General features: G+C 40.2%; 1 protein-coding gene across 1 annotated transcript in view; it reads right to left on the minus strand.

The window, feature by feature from the left end:
* Positions 1 to 21,742, minus strand: part of LOC122807612 (cytochrome b-c1 complex subunit 1, mitochondrial) — a 712,697-nt gene extending 690,955 nt beyond the window's left edge. Inside the window, exon 1 of the mRNA XM_044078521.1 lies at positions 21,624 to 21,742. Coding sequence (XP_043934456.1) covers positions 21,624 to 21,686 — 63 coding nt within the window. The 5' untranslated portion in view covers positions 21,687 to 21,742. The remainder of the gene's footprint in view (positions 1 to 21,623) is intronic.
* Positions 21,743 to 24,346: the final 2,604 nt, after the last annotated feature.

Consider the following 24,346-nt stretch of genomic DNA (forward strand, 5'->3'; position numbering starts at 1 on the left):
AAAAGAAAAATCACCACTGATTCTAAAGACAACCACAAAGCATTCTATAGCTATGTCAAGAATCTCAATGGCAACACTCAGATCTGCTCCGAGTTGCAGCACAATGGCACCAAATATACAGAACCAACTGATATTGCCAACATCCTGGCAGATCGGTTCAGTGCCAACTTTACCCCTCTCTCATCCCCTAAAGGGCCCATCTCTATACCGGAAGAATGCAAAGTACCTGTAATCACAGCTGCACAGGTTTAAAAAAAAAAAAAAAAAAACACTCTCCAAAGCCAAGAACACAGCATCCATGGGACCTGACAACATCCCAGGCTGCATTCTACATGAACTACAGAACGAACTGGCACCCCACTAAGTACCATGTTCAATCATAGCCTCACCTCAGGCTTTGTGCCCACTGAATGGCGCACAGCAAGTGTTATCCCACTCCACAAAGGGAGCCACCACGGACCCCGGGAACTACTGCCCCATTAGCCTGACTAGCCTGGTCTGCAAGGCTATGGAACATATCATGGAACTTATAAACAATGACATTGGTAATCTCCAAACTTTGGACCCTACCCAGTTTGGGTTTGTAAAAGACAGATCAGGTCTCCTAAACCTGACAGACTTTGTTGAAGCAGTCACCAAAGCTGTTGATGAGGGTAAGGTGGTATACACAGCCTATCTAGATCTCGCCAGGGCTTTCAACACCACTCCCCACTCTGGAATTATAGACAAACTCACTAAACTAGGTATAAATCCCTATGTCACAAGATAGGCTGCCAACTGGCTCACTTACCGAACACACACTGTGAAAGTAGCAGACTGTAAATCAGTAGCAGACTGTAAATCCAACTTCAGACCAGTGACAAGTGGAGTACCACAGGGTTCAGTCCTAGGTCTTCTCCTGTTTGGTATCTACTTCTCTGAAGTAGAGGCTAACACAAAATCTTTGGCTAACAAAGTTCGTAGATGACTGCAAACTAGGAGCCATAATCAAATCTAACGATATGGACATCCTACAAAAGGGCCTCACTGAGACAGATGCCTGGTGTCAAAGCCATGGCCTCAAGCTCAACACCAAAAAGTGCATTGTCATCCATTTTGGTAAAAACTCTGTACCCATGAAATACCACATAGGCGGTATTCTACTTAACACCGAAAGTGTGATAAGAGACCTTGGGACACAGGTGGACATTAGTCTCTCCTTTGATAATCACATCATTACAGTAGTCAGGAAATCCTTCTAGGCGGCACACCTCATCACAAAAGGTTTCTCATCCATGACAAAAAAAAAAAGGAGGAGCTCATTGTTCCCCTCTACTCACTCAGACCCATTATAGAGTACAACGCCCCTTTTGGTATGTATCTCAATACATCTACAACTGGAAAGGCCAAAGAAATGCCTCACAAATAGGATTACCGACCTCAAAAAGATGCCCTATGCAGACAGTCTCAAAAAACTCCAGCTTTACTCTGTCGCATATCGCCTACTGAGAGGCGATCTCTGCCTAACATACAAAGCTATGTCAAACCCAGAGCTGTTGGACATGCTCCACGTAAAGAAATCCCAATCCCGTCGAGCTACATGCTCTAGGGACCTAAACCTTGTCACCACAATAAACAGAACATGCTGGAGGGATAGATTCCTGTCTCAGAGACTTCCTATACTCTGGAACAAACTACCCATCTATATCAAACAAAGCTCCTCATTAGCACTCAAGAAAAATCTTGACAACTGGATGGGAGATAGGAAATTCACACCGGGGATCACTTCTGTGGCTCTGCTTCACAGGGGCACAGGAAAATAATTTTATTGGGTGGCAAAAGCCAGGGTACTGTTTGTCTAGGCTTATACAGGCCCTAGGACAAATAGCCTAGTACCTACCTATGAACCTTTATGTCAAGTTGGCTTTTAACAAATAATGTAAAACAAAACCAGACAACATGAAACCAAAATAAGTTACACCCCTCCCTTTATATATACGCTAAACCCAGTGAGTTTTAGGTGAAGTGACAGATTATATACATACACACATTATATATATATATATATATATATATATATATATATATATATATATATATATATATACACACACACACACACACACACACACACACACACACACAATCTAGATGTACGTATACATTTTCTGTACTGTTGCACGACTGGGCTGGATGTTATGTTTCTGAAAATATAAGATTTATGCACATCTGGCATGGCTTAGTGGTAAATCATTTTGTGTATGGTGTGCATGGTCCAGGGTTCGATCCTTGCAGAGACGGCATATTTTGTTGCTGGGCAGAACACTGGCTGTTGGATACAGAGTAATTAAGGCACTTTACAGCAGTTGTAAGCGGGTTTGCGCAGAGGTAAGCACTAATTTCTGGTCACAGTTTCTTACACCCAGTTAGCTTCTCCTTTGCTTAATCTGTGAAGGCAGTGCTTACCCCCCGCACAAATGCACTTAACCATGCTTACTAGTGCTAACATATGCTTACTACTGCTCATCTGTACTTGCACCTGCTGACTGCTGCCTTATTCATTATGACACGGACTCTTCACATGTGCATTTCCTGCAGCACTCCAGTTCATAAATATGTTATTTAGTGGGTTTTGTAATACAAATATTGGTTATACAATGCTTTGCCAAGTAAAATAGACTGTGCTGTAGTGGGACTCTAACTGGGAATGCCTGCTCATTAGGCGAATGCTCTGCCCACTACATTATTGCTGTGCTGCTTCGTTTGCATGCATCTTCCTTGTTATCCTCTTCAGCCTTTTAAGCTGCTTTAACCGTAGCTAAGCAATGGGCACACCTGTGCACCTACGGTTAGCTGTACTCAGAGTTTAAAAAAACACAGCAACAAGAGAGGTTTCTTCTTTTGATTTTTATGTCCTGTTGCTGTTGTACACACGGGGGACTGTTGGTGGGGATATGCGGACACCTATGAGCAGTCTCACTCATTTTTATTTCCACTTTCTGCTGTTCAATACTGCAGGGGTATGTTTATTCTGAGAGCTCTGCTCTCAGACACACCCCCTGAACTCGTACACGCTCTGTGTAAGCCTGGGACGTCGGGCAGTGCGCCTTCATTAATATGCATGGCGCGCTGCCTTCCTCCTCCTACACGGGCACTTCTGCACAGGACTACGCTAATCAAGCAAGGAAGATTAGTGAATCCGGGGGACAGTCCCAAGACTGCCATCTCTTCAAGAATGATGAAGAATGCAATGTGACTGCTGTTCAACTTCTCTGAATGAACATCTGTAGACCTTCAGTATTATTAAAGACTGTAACAGTACTGCTAATATCGGAGACTTTCATACTTTATGTCCAGTTCCAATACCTTACTAATCACAAAAACAAAATGCTTAAAAGCTTAAACAATGCAAAACTTAAACCATTTAAAAAGAATTACTACGGTAAAAAAAAAAAAAAAAAAAAAAAGTGACAGCAGATGAGGATCCCACAGGTCCGCTCAGGTTGCCCTTTATTCTTCCCATGAAAAGTGCCACTAATCTAAACCATACTTGTTTTTCTTCTCATATACAGTCATATGCCATATGTACCACAGTGACTACATTCATTATGAATCATCACTTCTGGAGATCCATGCCACAGTAAGCAGACTCTGTAGAATCAGCCACTGTTCCGGAAGGCTTCCATGTCCGCCCTTCCAGCTCTCACTGTAGAAATAATATTGGGTCATGCCACCACAATAATTTCTCAAAACAGTAGATGTTTCTCTCCTGAATTTTACAGATCCTTTTAACATGGATGAATGTGCATCCAAGTTGATAGCAATCTCTCATTTGACAACCACGTGGCCAAAGTGGTTAGAAAAACATTTTAAGCCCACCTAATCATGACGGGATTCACATCTAGATCAGGGGAGGTCATCGTGCCTCTTTACTCATCCCTCATCAGGCCCATAATTTAGTACAATGCCCCTTTTGGGATGTACCTTACCAGACACCTGCAGCAACTGGAAAGACCCCAAAAGTACCTCACCAAGAGGATCAAAGGGCTCAAACAGATGCCATATGCTGCCCGGTTAAAGAAACTCCAGCTCTAGTCAGTGGCATACCGCCTGTTCAGAGGCGATCTGTGCCTGACCTACAAAGCCATGTCCAACCCGGAATTAATGGACACGCTGCACCTCAGAAAATCCAAATCCCCATCGAGCTACGCGCTCGAGAGACTTGAACCTCAGCACTGAAATAAATAGGACATGCTGGAGGGACAGATTCATAACCCAGAGGCTTCCTTCACTCTGGAATAAAATCCCAGTCCAGGTTAGGAAGAGTTCCCTCATGGACTCTCTTCAAGAGGAATCTTGAGTGGATGGGAGATCGTAGGTTTACCCCGGGTATCACTTCTGTGTCGCTGTTAGACAGAGGCACAGTATACTAACCTCGAAAAAGGGCATAGCAAAATAAATTTAAAATGGGTGGCGAAAGCCAAACACATTCTGGCTAGGCTTATAAATGCCCTAGGGCAGATAGACTTAGCAACTGTGTTCCAGGATAAACCCACCACATATCTGTTCCAGGATAAACCCCCCACCACATATCCCAGCTTTGTCCTGCAAGAATTTTTTTTCAAGAAATCCCCCTTCTCTTTTCTGTGGTTAGGCTGCTAGTGAAAAGCCCCTACTTCAATTATACTATTCTTTATGAGCGATTAACTGTTTTGGCTCTGACTGCACAAACTCTGCAAACTCCTACACAAATAGCTACCCTTTACTCCAAGCACCTCCCCACTCCAACCTTCCTTTTCAAGCTCCTCCCCACCCCAAATTTCCCTTCCTAGTAGATCCAGTGTAGATCCAGTGTATTGTGTAGCACTGTAAATACATCAACAACCCATCTAAGAGTCTCAATCAGCTAGGCGTCAATTTGAGTGACAGGTCACCATCAAGTGTCAGTTCAACCCACAACAGCTCAAGTTATGGAGATTTGTGAGCACTGTCCTTAGTACAGTACATGGACAACTTTTCCCGTTGCATATTATATTTCTACAGTTGCATTCTAACAATTCTCTGCAGTCATGTGCAAACACTTGCATTAATGCATGGATGTCCATCAATGCCAGTTCTGTGGGCTTTATTTCTTTTCCCCTTGCACTGCATGTTGGAGTGTGATGTTCCGCTGACACTACACTGAGCATGTCTACAACGGGTAGCACACTCACCTTTGGTGAGTAAGGTGGTGGGTTCTATTCCCATACCAAGTAAATGAATGGTCAACACTGCAGTGCAGCATAATGGGAGTGCTGCACTCGTGTTGTCCTTCAGATGAGACAGAGGTCCCACCTGAAGTCAATTGCAGCTCAAGTGGATGTAAAAGATGCACGGCATCTATTGCCCCTCAATACAATCATCAAATTTTCCTTAGTAGTATAAATACTGCAGCTCTACCCTGAAAATAGGTTACTAGCCTAGTAGGACCATGCTAGTCAAACAAGGATAAAATTACCCACTGTGAGTTGACTTTTTTCTATGAAACGATACAGGGGTACACCTTCCATGTGCAGCCACAGTACAAAATGAAGTCATAACCAACTTTTATGCACCAGCTTATCAAGTTCCTCCATGCAACAAAATCTAGCTGCATTCTTTCCAGAGTTGCAGCACTTCTGGGACAAGCTGATAGGTGCCACAGCTGCTGCACAGAACAAGGAATGTATCCTACACTACAAAAGAACCACAACCATTACCATCCAAACTACTGGTACATACGGTAATGTTAATCATACCTACTTGATGGCTAAAGACTGGTACTTATCTTATAGCGATACTTGCCACGTACTCAAGTGACAACATCCTCCACAAACACTGAACAGAATTCTGACAAACTATTTCAAGAGTCCTTTCTTACTTCACATGTTAATTTCAGTAATTTCTGACAAGCTCCACTGCTACCGCCTGTGGCATACACAGCTTTATAAAAAGTGTAGAATATGACAGGCAGGGGGTTGAATCTGACAACTGTCAGACAAGAAAGATTTAGGCAAAGTAATCATGGCACAGGCTGAAGGCCACATTTTTAAAGGTCTCACTCTCCAAGGCAGGGGATCCATAACAATTACAAGTGCAGGAAGTCCTACAAGGATGTTCTTCATGACACAAACAGTATGCCTATTTCTGTGGCATCAACGGTCGATATGCAGCTCAGATGTCTGTCCTGGCATTTGTTAGAGTTTGGCAAGATGCAACTGTAGAATGTGTCATTTACTGCTCAGAGGCATTACTTATTTCCATAATAACGCTCTGTATTTCACATCTTCATTTTATGCAGTACTGTAATTCTTCGCACTGTACAGCTTTATAGGACATGAGGGCTTAAATAAATAAATGTTATGTATTTATTTTACATTAGTTTCCCCAGGAGAGTCTGACTGGGCTTTAGCCCATTTTCAGAGGAGGCCCGGGGAGAAAAGCTCCAAAACAATTATTAACAAGAAAGAAAATATCAAAACAATTCTTAAAATTATGTAAGTTAACATGTTAAGAAATTTAGCAAGTAATTTACATTACATTTTATGGCTTACAAAGAGTTTTGGAGAGCATCTTCCAGAACATAGTGTGATGTGCAGGTCGCACTCCTTTCTCAAGACATAATGTGGTACTCAGGTCACAAAGAACAGTAGAGAAAGAAGTCTGTACATGTAATAGGTACAACACTTTGACTTAAAGCATTTTCTTCTAAGAGGAGGAAAGAAGTAACTTGGAGAATGGGGAAATACTACACAAGGGGAAATTATTGAGTTTCTGGCTGAGTGGGAGTGAGGAAGGAAGGGGTAGGGTGGGTGCCAAGACGAGGGGTAAGTAGCGGACAGATTTTAGAGTTTACTACGCAGATCATATGTTAATCAGAAGAGGATAATGTAATTAAAAGATAAAAGAAGGAGTGGGCAGAGTTTTAACCTGGACCAAAGCAAGGGCAGAGCCAGTGGCTAATTAGGTGGTTCTTCAAGAGGTTTTTGAATCGAGTGTGATTAGTAGAGCCAATAATGGTTTGTGGGATGCTATTCCAGATTTTGGAGATGTAGTTGGAATGCGGCTAGTCTTCAGTACTATTAGATTTGTAATAATGATTTGTGGCATGATGAAAGATAAAAAATTTGCTTCAGCTTGCGTTAGGGGTCTTTATTGTGCCTTTCTGTTGTGTACACACTGTCACGGTAGTGTCTGCTGTAATTTCTTACAAGAATGCCCATTACAATCCTGTAGTAGATGTGCTTGATTTACAAACAAAGACCTTTAATAAAATGTCATAGGCTCTGTGCTGTCATTTGTTACTTGTGTATTTTTAGTGTTATTATATCACTGTTTAACATTTAAAATAATATACAACACAAGCTCATCAGATACATATTTAAAAGTAATATACTCCCTTTTCCATGGTTGCAAATAAATGACAAAAAACATATCTTTCTGATGTGCATGACAAAACTGCTGTAGGGTTCACTTCTTATTTATCCATGAAGTGCAGAATATAGCTGTACTGTTGGTTAGCAGAAATACATTCCCTATATGCATAGGTCGTAGTCAATAACTGTAGTCTATGCGAATAGCCCCTAATGTATCCACTGTCCTTGCTAATGTCTCTCAGCTCAATGTGTTAACGTTTATATCACATTTACTCCCCTTTGTTACACTGCTGCTTTCTGTTCTCATCATTTGTTAGCATAACCATTTTTATGTGCATTGTCAAGAATTGTGAACAGGATTAATTACTACACCAATATGGAAGTGTTTAAGTTTAAAATGTTTCTTTGTGGCGTATCATACGAGTACATTTTCTCAATTTACCCTTCCCTCTTGCTTTACTTCAGACTCTCCATTTAACTTCCACTGCATCTTAATTCTTTCAATTAACTTGCCCTTACTTTGTATAAGATGCCTGCGTGTGCTCACAGTACAGAACTTGCCTTAGGCTTTTTCATATTTAGTACAAAATAAATGCAACTAGTAAATCAGAGAGAGACAGTTTTCAAAAGTTTAGCTTTTCTGTCCGCTAATTCTAATAATGCAAATACCCTTGGGGCAGTAGAGAGGCCAAAGGGCAAAGCAGAGAACTGAAAATGAGACGAAGACAGAGAAACAAAAAAAAAACTTCCTGAAGAGAGTGAATTGGGATATGAAGGTAAGCATCTCCAAGTAAGCATCTGAAAAGGGACCTTGAGAAAGGTGTTGAACCAGAATAAGACTCCAACTGCCCTCCTTTTGAGGAACCAGGAACATCTTGGAATAAAAACCCATTCATACTTGGGACAGGTTGAACAGCTCTATGGTTCACCAGGGACCCTAGAACCTCCGTGAAATGAGGAAGCTGCTGTAGAGGAGGTTAAGGAATCCCTGAAAAAGGAAGGAAAGATTTCCATACCATGAAGAAAGCCTGACAGATGAAAGAAAGAACCCAAGAATCCGAAGTGATGAGATACTAATTTGGAAGACAAAAGGAGGAGCCAAAAGGACAAAGGAACCTGGTCTAAAAGAAGGGATGGCAAACTGTCAAAAAGAGAAACATGCTCATCAGATAAAGGAGGCTTATAGGCTACAGAAATCTGAGAAGCCTTAGCAGAAGTGGCCCACCTCCCACCGGTCCTACCCTTGGAGGCCTGGTGGGGCTGCTGGCAAACAAAAGCAGATCTAGTAAAGTAGAATTCCTCTGGAACTCTTAAGGATAGGAGAGACAAAATATGTTTAAGGTCCTGCAAGGTTTTGCTTTTCTCTCAAAGAAACTTAAACATGTCATCAGCAGCGGTCCCAAAAAAATAAGTTTACTATCCAATGGAGCATCCAACTTCTTGGCCTTAATGTCCGCAGGCAGAAACTGGAGCCAAAGCCAAGAATAATGCCTCATGACAGACAAAAGCCACATCAGCAGCATCATAGCTACATCTAGAAAGGCAAGCCACTAGAGAAACAGAACCTAAAAAAGATAAGACATATGATTTGCCTTCAGAATCAGAGGTCAAAAAATAAGCCAACAAGCAAGGTCAGAATATACATGGCCATGTGGTTCTGGTAATTAATACCCCTAAAGGCCAAAGTGGAAGCAGTGTAAACTTTCTTACCAATCCCCTCCATTTACCAGAAGGCAAAAGTTTAGATCGGTTAGAGATGACACCTCAGCAGAAGGACAAAAAAAAAATAAAATCCTCTGGGAACTTGCTTTTATCAGGTTTCTTAGGAGCAGGAGGCCGAGAATCGGGGACTTGGAAGCAGCAATGAAAGTATCTAACAAGGCATCCAACACAGGAGGAAATGCCAGTGGTTTAGCAGTATCCACCTTAAGTAACTCAAAATATCAACTCTGAATATCAGACACTTGAGAAAAATCCCACTTAAAGAATCCCATCATTCTAGTAATTGTATCTTCAAAGGACAATTCCTTGCGAGGAGACTCAGGGCTAAAAGACTCTGAACAATAGGACAAAAATCCACCTGACACAGAATCCTCAACCAAAGAACCTGGTTTTCTAAGCTGTATAGAAGGGGTACCAAAACCCCATGAGGAGGCTTTAGGGCCATTAAGGGAGAAAATAAGCTGTGTAAAACTCTTGCCACTCTCTCCGAGGATCCTTAGGATGGACTAAAACATACTTCAGTTTTTGTCTCTTCTTAGAAGGGACAGCAGCCCTAATAAATACCGGAGGTTCCGGCTCTTGACAAGATTCGGTAAGAGAACCCAAACTTCCTCACTGACCAATATCTGCAGAATTCCCCAGGACCCACAGAGAATCAACTGCAGTTCCCTCTCAACATTCAGAGCAGACACCCACAAAGCCTCAAAAGAACATGTGAAAGATGGATCCACGCCGGCCTCCTACAGAGTCCAGCAGGGAAATCTAAAGACACTGTGACCATCTTTACAGGTCCCTTCTTGGATGACGAACGCTAGATAGCAAAATAAAACACAAGACCACAAAAAGTAAAAAACAACCTCAATGGGGCAATTATCTAGTGTTGTCAAATATTCAGCAGCAACAAGGCATTCAGAGCAACTAGTAAAAATGGTGTTTGAACTCGCAGCAAAGTAGATCTGGGAAGTTACACCCCTTACGCCCTATGTACATTCCATGCAGTAGCATAGATGTGACATACTGCGCATACAAGATCTTTAGGCTTTTGCATCCTGGCAAAGCTTCGGGTTGCCCCGATATAGAAGAACATCTAAAAAGTCACCTTACAAAATGCAATGGTTATGAAGCATTAGTTCTGGCAAAGCCTACAGTTTAAATGGAGGAACAAATCAGTTGCTTTAAGAAAAAAACAAATGCCTCCAGGTCAGCAACATAAAAACTGGGTCTACCATGAAAAATTGCGATTAACCAATAAGCAAATAGTTGACTACAAACACTAACAAGTAAGGAGGTCAACAGAGGACATGCCAAAAATTGGTAAACCCCACAGATAAATGCGCACATTGTTTGTTGCTACCAAAACAAGTCTTCGATTTTTCCTGGTTCATAGATAGGTACTAGGCTACTACCTAAGTAAACCTAGCCAACAAGGTTCCCTGGCTTACGCCACCCAAGACAGACATTTTCCTGTGCCCCTGTCGAGCAGAGCCACAGAAGTGATCCCTGGGGTGTATTTCCCATCCACTCATCAAGATTTTTCTTGAAGAGTGCTAATAAGGAACTTTGCTTGACATAGATGAGTAGCTTGTTCCAAAGTATGGGAAGTCCCTGGGACAGGAATCTATCCCTCCAGTATGTCCTGTTTATTGTGGTGACAAGGTTTAGGTCCATAGAGCATGTAGCTTGGAGGGATTGGGATTTCTTTAGGTGCAGCATGTCCAACAGCTCTGGGTTTGACATAGCTTTATATGAAATCACCACGGAGTAGGCGATTTGCTACAGAGTAAAGCTTGAGTTTTTTTGAGACAGTCCGTGTAGGATATCGTTTGAGGCCAGTAATGCTCCTTGTGAGGTACTTCTGTGGCTTTTCCAGCTGCTTCAGATGTCTTGTGAGGAACATTCCAAAAGGGGAGTTGCACTCTATAATGGGTCTAATGAGTGTTGAGTAGAATACTGTAGCCATGTGATCATCAAAGGAGAGACTACTGTCCACCTGTGTCCCAAGGTCTCTTATCACACATTCGACATTAAGTAGACTGCCATCTATGTGGTAGTTCATGGGTACAGAGTTTTTACCAAAGGGGATGACAATGTGCTTTTTGGCATTGAGCTCGAGGCCATGGCTCTGGCAGCAGGCATTTGTCTCAGTGAGGCCCTTCTGTAGGATGTCCACATCATTTGGGGACTCTACTATGGCTCCTAGTTTGCAATCATCTGCGAACTTCGTTAGCCAAAGGCCTTCTGTGTTAGCCTGTACTTCAGAGAAGTAGATACCGAACAGGAGAGGTCCCAGGACTGAACCCTGCGGTACTTCAATTGTCACTGGTAAGTCAAATTTGGAGTCTGCAACTTTTACACTGAGTTCCATCAAGGAGTCAGTTGGTAACCCATCTTGGGACGCAAGGATTTATACCTAGTTTAAGGAGTTTATCTAGAATTCCAGAATGGGGATTGTGTCAAAAGCCTTGGCGAGGTTATGATAGGCTGCGTGAACCACCTTACCCTCATCTACAGCTTTGGCGACTGCCTCAAAGAAGTCGATTAGGTTCAGGAGGCATGATCTGCCTTTCACAAACCCAAACTGGGTGGGATCCAGAGTTTGGAGATTACCAATGTCCTTGTTTACGAGTTCCATGATGATACATTCCATGGCCTTACGGACCAGGCTCGTCAGGTTAATAAGGCGATAGTTCCCAGGATCAGTGGCGGCTCCCCCTTTGTGGAGTGGGTAGTAGCGGGTGGCTAACTGAGGCTATATCCATATATTTGGACAAACAGCTCAAATCAGTACTTGTGCGAAGTGAGGTGATCCTCAGAGATACAAAGCATTTCTTGAGGGATTTGTACAAAGCAACCAGGAATGTCAATGCATCCACTATTAATCTGTTGATCACATTAGACGTTGTCACTTTTTACGTGCATCCCCAATCAGGAGGGGATAGGCATGGTTAAAGCTGCTATACTTAGCAGCGGTATGCATGACAGTAGACACACAGACTTTGTGTCTTCTGCTAGAAATGGTCCTTGAACATAACATCTTTCTATTCCAGGGCAATTGCTTCTGGCAAAAATCTGGGGTGGTCATGGGAACCAGTTGTGCTAATTCTTATGTCAACTTGGCTATGTCAGAGTGGGAACACTCACATGTCGTGGACAAATGGAGCAATCACACAGTCATCTATCGACATTTTGTCAAGGATATGGTTATTGCCTGGAAGGGGGACGGAGCACAACTGGAGGAGTTCATTGCCTAAATAGCAGTAGTCACTTTTTGAAATTCACCATGTCTTGCCCGCATGAAGGGACTGATTTTTATTTTGGATGTGAATATTAGAGAGGAGGGTGACTGCATTTGTACAAGGATGCATAGGAAAGATTGTTATAGACCATCTTACCTACATAGGCAGAGTATGCATCCTAATCATGCGTTCAGTAATATTATCAAAGGACAAGCCATGAGGGTTTCCAGTGACCATGTGGACCTTGACAGGAGTTTGTCAGGTTTAAAGAATGAGTTTACATCAAGGGGGTATAATGCTATGGAGGTGGATCAAGCCTGCCTCAAAAGTGCTTAATGAATGAGAAGGTAGGGCCTGCCCATATTTTGCAGAGAAATGTGCTACTTTGGAGTCACCATGTCTTGTGAGAGTGCGGCCCCTGATAGTATTGTCATTTGCATGCACAGGGGATAGTGGAAGACATCATCAGGATCAATTGGCACATTCTAGAAGTAGATGATAGTTCTTGAGGCAGGGTCCTAGGTTTGTCTACAGGAACAGAAGGAACTTGAAGCAGTGGCTATGTTACCCCAAATATGATATGCCACAACTTCTTAGCACTAGTGGTACTTCTAAATGTAATTTTTGTAATTATTTTCAATTTATTGACTAATCAGTGACAGGGCATCTATGGAGCATTAGAGCAAGTGCCAATTATAATACCAGGCATGTTGTTTATCTGGCCCAGTCAGCATTGTTTTCAGTTTTCTGTGGGTAAGGCTAACAGAAGTCTTAAGGAGAGGATAAGAGATCATCTCTATTGTATTCGTAAAGGGCATGACTTTAGTGCCCTGGCAAAGCATGTATTGAACACGGACATCATACATACTTACTTTATGTTGTCCACCCTAATGTGCGAGGGGTGATTTAATGAATCGTACTGAGGTGGTGGAATTTGAATGGATTCTTAGATTGGGGGCCCATCAGGCAATGGGGTCGAATGATAATGTTCCCCTCAGACCCTTGCTGAAGTCTAAACGGCTTAAGTAAGTGACCTCCTTTTGTCAGCTGTTTAGGCGTGTATGCGTACGCTTTATATGGTTTTATTTATAAAAGTGTAATGTATGTGTATGCATATTTGCTATGTTGGTTTTGTGTGTTTATTTCTACAATGGCTTAATATGTTTTGATTAAGCTACTTCCATCAAATTGCCAAGTTATGTACAATACATTTTTATTTGTATGTAGCACTTGAATTAGTTGTGTGCTGAAGCAGCGTGCTGTGATAGAACAATATTAGCAAAATTGTCCGATGAAGTGGCTTGCTGGTGCCGTGAAAGCACTTATGCTTTTATTAAACTTTTTCTACTTTTCTTGGAGTTTTGGTCATTGTATCCAGTATTTTCTGCCTGCTACTGGGTTATTACTTTTCATTCATGCTTTGCGCCGTGTTTGGGTCAGTTGGATTTATGATGGAAATAAAGATGAGATTGAAAGAATACAAATGGATTACCATCTCTCATCTAAAACCTAAGCAAACACTGAGGAATACATGGCTATCTTGATGTGGAAGTCAGCCTCCTGAAGATCCAAACAGCACATCCAATGTCCTACGAAGCAAGAAAGGAAGAAGTGACTGAAGAGTACCACATTAAAAACTTCAACAGTGATGTCCTTAATGTCACTTTTAAAGTAGACTAGAGCCCCTTTCTTGTTAGTCTAACAGGACCACCAGGACAGCTATTTTTGAGGATCTTTAGCAACATCTTCCTTCCCTGATGTATTTGATGGGGCAGGATATCTAACAGAGGGAGTGTCAGAAAGGTAGGAGGAGAAAGGAAAAGGATAGTTCTTCTAGCAAGGAGGCACATAATGGAGCTATTTTTTTTTTACCAGGTTTAGGCTTTTGAAGGTAAGCATTTCATCAAATCCCTCCAAAGACACAGTTAGGAGAAAACACAGAGTGCTATGATCCACTCTAGTGCCGACCACAGCTTCCTTTAGAAAAACTGTGCATCATACCCAAAGTGAAGTAAAGGTCGGCTCCTCTGTGTTCCAGCACATGAATACTGCAGTGAACTAAGTGTGTACTCATGGCCTTGCATATGCAACACTTTTGCTTCATGCCGTCAAGTGTCTGTTGATCCGTCTAAAATAGCAAAGGTAGGCCTCAGTTAAGGTCACCTCATCGTCCTTAGTGAATGATAAAGATGGGAGTGGCAGTGCACAAATATGCAAGAGCTAAACTCCTGCCACCCATGAACAGCAGCATGTTGCGTCTTTCGGCTTTTCCCGGTTAGGGGTCGCAACAGCAGAGCTCCGGTCCGCTAATGATTGGTAGTTTATTTTTATGTGCAGAGTTACTAGCCCTGACGCACAACCTTCAACGAAGGTACGCCCATTCACGCATGTCTCCACGCAGAAGACGCTCTAGCTGAGAATCGAACCGGACTGCGTCTTACTGTGAGGCGACAACGCTACCACAGCACCACCACCGCGGGTCTAAGCTATGCAAACCCAGATACTGCTTAATCTGGTTGCAGTTGAAGGTTGGGCTTTAAGACATTCCGTGTGGAAGGTCACAGACAATCCATCCAACACATGCTGCATCTCATCTTACAGATGGGAAAAAAGTGCAACACATAAAAGTTAAACAGTTAAAGTGCCTTCAAGCACAAACATACAAGCTTTTCAAAACCTTCCACTGAATAACTCCCCCGGGGGGATGTGGGATTGTAGGGCAGTAGGACTTGGTAGAATTTTACTTCAACGGTTCAAAGATTTTAAGTTCCATGCTTTGGTGTCTCTACCTAAACAAAAAACTCCACAGGAGGACAGAATATCAAGATGTCCCTCCTAGAAACCACGGCCACAGCAACCAGATTATTCTATGCAACATTTTTTTCACCTTTTAAGGATATCCACTAAAGAGCTGATCACCAAAAAGGACCACTGTGTAGACTTCTAGGCTTCTTACTGAAAGTCCCTTGCTTATCTGCCTGTAATAGCAGAAGCAGGAACCAAAGAGGAGAAAATAAGTGACAAAAGAGAGCACAGCTACTCAGGTATACCACTGTGGTATGATGGATGAAAAGCAAAACAGGTACATGGGCAATAGGGCCCATACGCTTATCTGGAAAATATTCTAAACGGTCCATGTACAGCTGGTAGGGGTAGCAACAACGTCAGCAAAAAAGAACTAAAGGGCCAAGTCTTTAAGATTGTGAAAATGAAAGATGGGCTGCTAATTCCCTCTGCAGCCCTGCTACTACGGGAATAAGATTTTCTTCAAGCCCCTTTGAAAAGAAAGAGCTGCAGTCAGTAAATCATTTGGATGTAAATGTGAGAATCTACTCCTATAATGGTGGTGAAAAAGTTTGTAAACATGGAAATCCTTTATGTTTCAGCCACTACGAGTACCCTTAATAATAAAATCAGACTACCTTTGATTAATAAAAGGCTAAAGTAAAAAAAAAAAAAAAAAAAAAAAAGTGATTTAAAAAAAATACACACTTATTATTAGGACCATCAGATGTACATTTGTGTTTTTCTTCTTGAGCCTGAAAAGAGAAGGAATTTAAGGTGGCTGGAGCAAATAAAGCCACAAGCACCCAAATCAAAGTAGGACAACTTTTGAAGTAACAGATAGGAATGTAAAGTTCTCTCCTGATGCCCCCTGGTCACATCATTAGAATGTGTGCATACAGAATACTTGGCATTATGGTGGTCAGGCCCCAAGCAATAAAAAGGCCCTTAAATCAGCTGTCTCAGAAACTGAATAGCAATGGTAACAATACACACAATGCTTCCTGAAAAGGGAATAGCAATGGTAACAATACACACAATGCTTCCTGAAAAGGTCCAAGCTCAAAGTGACAGGGAGGGGGAAATTGAGGAGTACATTTCACTGATCAGCCTGGGTAGAATTTTTTCAAAAGTATCAGAAATGCAGCTTGGGACAGTTTCTTTAGTCTGCGAGTTCTGCAAGAAAAATGTGATGAGGCAGCAACAAACAGTACTGTAGGATAAAGGGGTGCAGCATGAAGTGTTGCTCAGTCTTGATGACACTGAAATTAACAGTCTTTTTTTACCAACTGGATCTCTCCATTATCACATCATAGAATACACCGATCAAACACATAAAGTGAATTGCAAGGGGTTACAGTACGAGAAGACACTGTTTGTGTCAATGCTGCATGACTTAAACATTACATCATTAGGTGGCAAGTTGGATCTACATGGGACAGTGGAACAAAGATGGCAGATGAAACGTGAAGCAATATTTTCGATAAGTCTTGTATAATGACAAGAAGGGTGGTGGAACCCTGAAAACAAATGCAGGGTAGATCAATAACATGATGCTGAGGCAAATGAAACAGTTACTTTATTTCCCCATGTTCCCAAGAAGTCAATGTACTATCACAGTAAATCATAGATTCTCAGACTTCTTAAACAGCTTCTCCTAGATTAAAATCAGGGAAGTATTTCAGATCTTTCTATGCAAAAGTATTTGTGACATTGTAAGTTAACAGACTGACACTCATAATGCGCATGCAATAGGCTTAGTATGTTATTTTTTCTCTCAAACATTTTTATTTTTGTTTTCATTATAAACATAAATGTACATAACAATTCTTTACAATATTACACCCATCCATGATAATCATTTTATCCATGAGAAGTTATCAGTATTTGTTCAAAAGGTTTTCCCAAGTTCTGCCATGCTATTTTTTTTTTATAAGTAATGTTATGAGTTCTATAACAAATGATTTGCAGTTTTTTTGCTAAATTAATAAAATCTTTAAACATCAAATCTTGTTTACTTTTCCAGTTCAAAGTAATAACTTTTCTGGCAATTGCAAGAATTGACCAGAGTAACTGAATCCGAGCTTTAGGTATTACATTAGGTATAGGAACAGTTAAAAGGATTAGCGAGTTAGAAATATGGCAGTTATCAGACCATAAAGCATTTACAAAATATCTAAAGTCTTTCCAGTATTGAACAACATTTCTACACTCAATGAACATGTGAACCCAGTTGGCCTCTAGTAATTCATCACATTTCGAACATTTACTTTCACTTTTTTTTTTTTTTTTTTTTTTAAGAAACTCCTATTTATAAATTTCTATGTATAGTACAGAAACTCCTATTTATAAATTTCTATGTATACAATCTCCAATATAATGAAGAAGCGGTACCATACGTATAATTCAATATCAACTTTTTGGATTTATCAGATATTTGTTCTACATTAATTTTTACATAGTAATTCCAAAAATCTGAGTCAAACTTTAGTGTGTCTTCTCTTAGTATCTTATAGATAGGTGAGAGACTTAATTTTTGATCATCTGTCTTTTCAAGACACCTAATAAAAAGCGGAATCAAACTAGGTACAGATTCAATCTCTAAGTTGATGGATACTCTCATTTTGTTTTCTGCCGTAATGAGTGTATAAACAACCAACTGTCTTGACTATTATCAAAACTACATAAAAAGAGATAGTTTAGTGGTTTAATACTCTTATTTTCAATAAACTGATGCCAGAATATAAAGTTATTTTCCTTTAATTATTGCATTGCATCGCTATTGAATGCCAGGGGAATATACTATAGGGAATATAAGAAATAGAAAAATGTTTAATGTGGTAATTACAACCAATTACATTTTTAAAGTTATTAAATATTTGATTAAGGCCATAAAAAATGATCAAACTTCTTATTAAACAAAATTCACGTAGAAGCCAATAAACTCCACTTATTCCATATTGTTCCTTAAATTGATTTTCTATAGTTTTGACATCAGTTATACGAATCTCATGTATTATTTTCCAGCCATATATATAGGTAGGTAGGTGTGATCCAATGTAATACTACATTAATTACAACTGATTCAGAATAAAGATCCAAGCAAGGGAATGCTATCCCATTACTGTTCTGTTATTTAATATTGATCTACAGTCAAACATGCATCCTAACCATTACACTTCTGACATAAATTTAAATTGCATAAACAGCAGCATAGAACAGTTTCACATACATTTGAAGACTTAGCTGAGAATTGTCAGGGCAGCTAGTCTCATCAACTAAACACTGCTGCAAACAGCTATAGAACATGAATGTGTCAAAAGGAATAAGACGAAACGTTCATATACTCAACAGTACATACAAGTTCACCAGGAAAAAAAAAAGTACATTCTCCTTTAATGAAAAGGATAAATAATGCTGTGCTGACCTGCTGTTTTAAATGCATACAGATGCTGTTTTTCAGCTCTCTCACCATAAATGTATGTGTGCGCACGCACACACATTATATGCACAAACACATGCACACATATATATCACACACACTTACCCATATACACAAATACATGCATGCATGGATATACTTAATCTAAATGGCATATTAACAGAAAAACATATAAACAGAAACAGACAGCAAAACACATCGACAAAATGTAATGACATCCAAAATTCAATGTTTTTGGCAGGGGGAACACCCCCAGGGATGCACCCCCAACACCCCCTGCCAACTAAATACACCAACTCTGAGGTTGTACAGCAGTGGGGAAGCCTTTGTTGGCATAATTTTTTGCTGTCGATACTATGTAGTTTATAAGTAAATACATATATTCAACCATATAAAATACCTCCCCCCTCCACACACACACTTTTTGTGAAGTCAAGCCAAAGAATAGGCTACACACTACACATTTGTTTGTATATTGGGGTAGGGCACCGATCTCCATGGACCATTTTCAGACTGGTTCGGAACCTCTATCCAGTTAAGTGACTTGCTCAGAGTCCCATAGACAAAAGAGGCTGAGGAAATCAAACCCTCGACCACAGGAAGCAGCTCATTAACAAATTATAGGAACTACCACATGTTCAACAAATGAAGCTATGCACCACTGAACCTGCACTATGTACCGGTCACCAAACAAAATGCTTTTCAACCTAAATATGAACCTATATACACAACAAAAAGGCCACACAACCCTTATCTTTATATGCCAGCTATGTGACAGACAGCGACTCAGCCAGACAAATTTCTGCATCATACTTTTTTTTCAGTGTATAGAATACTTAACCGTAGCAAAAATCTGCTTGGGAAACCAGAGTAATTATAGAATCACACTAAGAACAACTTGTTATCTTGCTTACAAAAGATCACTAAGCAGTAGCTGTCCACCCAAAGACTGTCATTCAAGTTCGTATTAGCCCCAGCCACCTACCTTCATAAAGACTATATCCCCCTCTAGTTATAGATTAAATAATCTAATCTATATTAGTAGAAAATACATCAAGTAAATTAAGAACTTTCCTGATTTTCGTCTGACCTATAGGACCAGAGACTCCACAAGCTCGGTTCTACCATTTTCTAGCCCCCACCCCATAGTAGCAGCTTGAATCAAAATGCCCAAATGTCTCTGGAATTAATGAAATTAATAAGTAACATACAATGTTAGTGCACACACACATGCAAAAAACGTATATCATGTGATGAATACTCCCCACTAAGCCACTAGGAAAACAAGATACAATTTTCAATGTACAAACATGCAGCAAAATTATACTTTTACAGAGCACAGCAACTTAACAAAACTGCCTTTTAATTGGACAAATCAAGTGTTACTTTCTACACAATCAGCAAAGGATATTCTTGCATGTTTTTCTAGTCATTAACAAAATTAATGTTAGCGAAATCTTGTCAAAACAAACACACATTTCACTCCTCATGTTTATCACTGTGGTGCAGCCATTACTGCTGCTATTTCACAGAGCTTGTTCTTGAGTAGGGTGTCATTCATGCAGTCTGCAAGCCCTCCCCATATCTACAAGACTTTATCCTGTACTGGTTTCTTCCCACACCCTAAACATATTATACAACTGAAATGGTGATTTTCCAACCCACCCAAAGATGTGTGCAATGTGGGCCATATGACAGACTGGAATTCTACGATTAGCAAAACTACAAAAAGCACTAAATATGCTGGATTTTTACTTGTTGGCTGCGTGACTTCATCAAATCTATGGTTACCTTGCTGTAATACCAATGAAAAAACATAAAAATAAGGGTACAACAGCATAACTTAACTACAATAGCAACATCACAGTACAAGAAAAACAATGTTATCACTTTTTGGATTACTACTGACTGCAGAATTAAACTCTTAATACTGGTGTATAGTGAAAGCTGTGCACTCACTTTACTACATAAACGTCACCATGTACTAGTTATAATATAGTCAGTCAACATGGCCACAACTTCAATGGGCAACTAATTTATTCACTTGTTAACTGGAAATATCAACCTTTCTATCTCGGGCAATTTCAAGTAATAGCATTTAACTACATAGACATATTAACTGCATAAAGCTAAAGTTTTGACTAGCAAAACTGTACAAGTACATATCACCTAGAATATGCACCTGAGGGAGACTAAAATAAAAGATAGTGCTAAGAGAAGAGTTGAAAGTTCAGAACTACATCGCTCAACCCTATGACAATGAAAGGTGAACAGTGCAAAGGACCATTTTATGCAATACTGCACATGAAAACTCAAGCTACTTAACACCAGAGAATTACAGTGTATTTTCATATTTGTTACAAATGTTTCTGTGCATTGGTGTTGGTCACCTTTCGTAATGTCCAAAGCAGGACATATTTGGTAAAAACATAAGATTCTGCAGGACAAACCATATCCACAGCTAGTTCAAAGGACTGAACTACACTTTTTTTGGCAAAGCAGAAGTTTATTTTTGCAACATTTCAGTTGTTTACGTTGCATTCTATGTGCTTTACACACAAATTGTTTTAAGAGAGTATTAAAAACTTAGAAAATATCTGTTGTCCAGACACATCAGGATATTTGGCATCTTTCATTTTTTTTGGGGGGGGGGGGGGCAGGAGACAACTACCTAAACAAGGACTGCCCTGGGCAAAGAGGGACAGGTGGTATATCCGTGCACACTATGCCCGCTGTCAAGAGCACGAAACGAAGGTGATCAGACTTGACTGAACATCGAAAACATGACACGCAACCACTGATTACATCAGACCAACTGCAAAACACATGCAGCATTGAAAGTGCTCCAATAAAGTACTTCTGTAATCAAGACAGCAACTAGAAAATGAATGTATTAAAAGGAACGCATACGTTTTCAGATCCCTGTCTTGACCTAATAGCAGTCTGACCTTCCCAATAACAGGCCGCTTTACTTTCGCTTTGCATCTGAAGCTCAGTACATCTCAGACATTAGACCAATATAAGAAGTAGTTTCAGAAAACATCCAAATAACACAACGTTACTTACGTTTCTGGCACGGACCAGTACCCGTCCCACTGCACTACCGGCTCGGTACATGGAAGCAGCCATATTTTTCTCCTTGTGACTGAAAAATCTCGTTGTACTAAATTAACGCGCGAGTTGCGATAAATCCGCACACACCTACCCCTAATACGTGACGTAATCTGAACAGTATTCAGAGTTAGTATCTGAAGCTAACGTGCGTGTAATATCAATGTATAGTACGTTCTATATTTCAATTTTGATGGGTTAGTTAGTTTTGCGTCAGGCGTTCTTTGTATTGTTAAATGCTGTCAGTATGTGATAAAACCGCAAATCGCAGCCAGTATACGTCTCAACTCTAGATTTTTGCCTAATTTTTTATCTAGATTATTCTTCATAAAATGTGTGCTTTTCTGGCAAACCATTGAGGATTTAAGTCACTAAGTAATGACAGACAGTTGAGTTTCGGTTTTCACATCCTTCAGAAAATTCATTCTGACAGTGGCACAATACATTTTATTATAACAACTTCCTAAATCTGTAAGAGCAGTACTTAAAATGTTCCTTGACATTGGGGCCGTTGCCCTCCACCTCCCAGATTATTTCGGCATTTGACCAGATTGCTTGCATAGGTCTCAACCTGCTAAGAGGCCAATGTGGAGCACAGACCAAAGCAATGTGTGACAAACAGTCAAAATGTGGAACACCCAATTTTCGCACTGCGCGAAAAGCATACTTTGGCCATGGCCTTTCAACCAAAATATACGGTATGTAAATAATAATACACACACTCTCTTGCAGACACCGATATTTACATACACACAGAAGTAGAACCAAAAAGACAGTGGATCATATAGGAAAACTCAAAAAAACCCACACACAACCAAAGTAAATAACTGCAATACCAGCAGTTAAAAGAATTCCTTTTAACTGCTGGTATTTCAGTTATTTACTTTGGTACTGTTTTGCTTCTATTTGCTATGGTCTGTGTCCCACATTGGCCTCTTAGCAGGTTGAGACCTATGGCTCCAGCCTAAATTTGCCCATATAACCTTATTCAGTATACAGTAACTTCAGTGCTTGCCTTATTCTCAAACTGCTATTCAGTACATTTACCTTGCCTCAAACATCTACTCTATGTATAGTTCTGAGCCGATCAAGCCTTGCATAAAACAATTAGCATAACTTAAAATAGTAATCATTTTATTTCTCTCTCATATTTATTGGCTTAATGTTGCTTTATTAATTAATTTGTGTGTGTCATTTTCAAGTCTATATTTTTAGTATTGAAACTGTTGTTTCTTTGTGATGCAGTGATTTTTGGGCAAGGTATTTCATTATATTAAACTATAGTTGCTAAATAATTAATTTAATATAATTATATTAAACTATAGTTGCTAAATAATTATGCCTTAGTTGAAGATTGGGCATTGAGCTGGCACCTCGGCACCGTAAAAATCTACTGCCAATCCCACTGTGGCGACCCCTAACTGGGAAAGGCCAAAAGAAGAAGAACAACATAGTTGCTAATTTTGTTATTGTAGACCACTGGACTAGTTATTGGCTGGAAGGGGTCAGTAGGTTAACAACTAATGGGTTTATAAGCGTAGCTGTCCAAGTGTACCTAATTTCCAGGGGCATACCTAACTCAATTTTATACGCTCCTCCTAAAATCTTTTGCAGCGATTATTTTTTATTTGAGAAACTGCAACTTACTTAACAACAGCTATCATTTTAAGCAGCAGTAGTAACATTTAAAAAATTGCCCTAATTTAGGAAAGTTTGTCTCCAGATTTTTTTAACTATGACCCCGATTCTACGAATTTCTGAACCAAGGGCCTTCATGTGAAAAAAATGAAAGTATAACATATATACACACTTTTAATAGCTGAGCAAAGACGTTATCCTAACAAAATAAGACATTCAAAAGGAAATAAAGCCCCTGTATAACTGTCATGCCGTGCTACTTGCGTAATGTCACTTGGCATCAATAGCACATAATTTGGAATTATGCGGGCAGTGCAACTCAGTATTCATTATAATGAAGTCAGAACAACAGAGGCACATTTAACTGATGCCCATGAATAAAATATTGCTGATTCTTCAGAGGTCAGACACTGCAGCATATCTTCATGACTTTAACATTCGAGGTGAAACCAGATTAAACTTTTAAAAAGTATCTCTCCCTGGTTGCAGAGTTAAGAGGTGCAAGAGTGCAAGCTTTCTCTCACTAATTCTATATCTTACGACAAAGAAAGAAGGCACACTTACACTCACAAACACATGTGGCAGCACTGAGCATGTAACGGGAGGGCACAGAACAGTTCACTCATAAAAGTTTCTTAAGTTGAAGATGTAACTTACTTGAAAAAAATCTCAAAGCAGTACCACAGCTGCAAATGCGGAACAGTGGAACAGGGGGCTTAACTGATCACAAATGCGGAGTGTTCCACACAATCCGGAGCACTTGGCTGCTCAGATTGCTTGTTCTTTGAGTTTGGGTAGTATGGCAGTCCGTGAAGGACTGAGATGTATGCTGCGACTGCAAGTGGTATATTATGGTCTGTGTACTACTCCCCCAGTAAACAAATTCAAGTAAAATTATAAAATGATGTTAATAGGAAATGGAATTGATTTTGTATTAGAACATTACCCCACCAGATGCGCAGTAGCAAGGACAGCCCAAAACCCCGCCGACTACTCTGAGCATAACGTTTAAAGTGCTATGAATAAACATCGGAAGATCT

The sequence above is a fragment of the Protopterus annectens genome, chromosome 7.part1 (genome assembly GCF_019279795.1).
Source record: "Protopterus annectens isolate FY-2018-M chromosome 7.part1, PAN1.0, whole genome shotgun sequence".
NCBI lineage: Eukaryota > Metazoa > Chordata > Ceratodontiformes > Protopteridae > Protopterus > Protopterus annectens.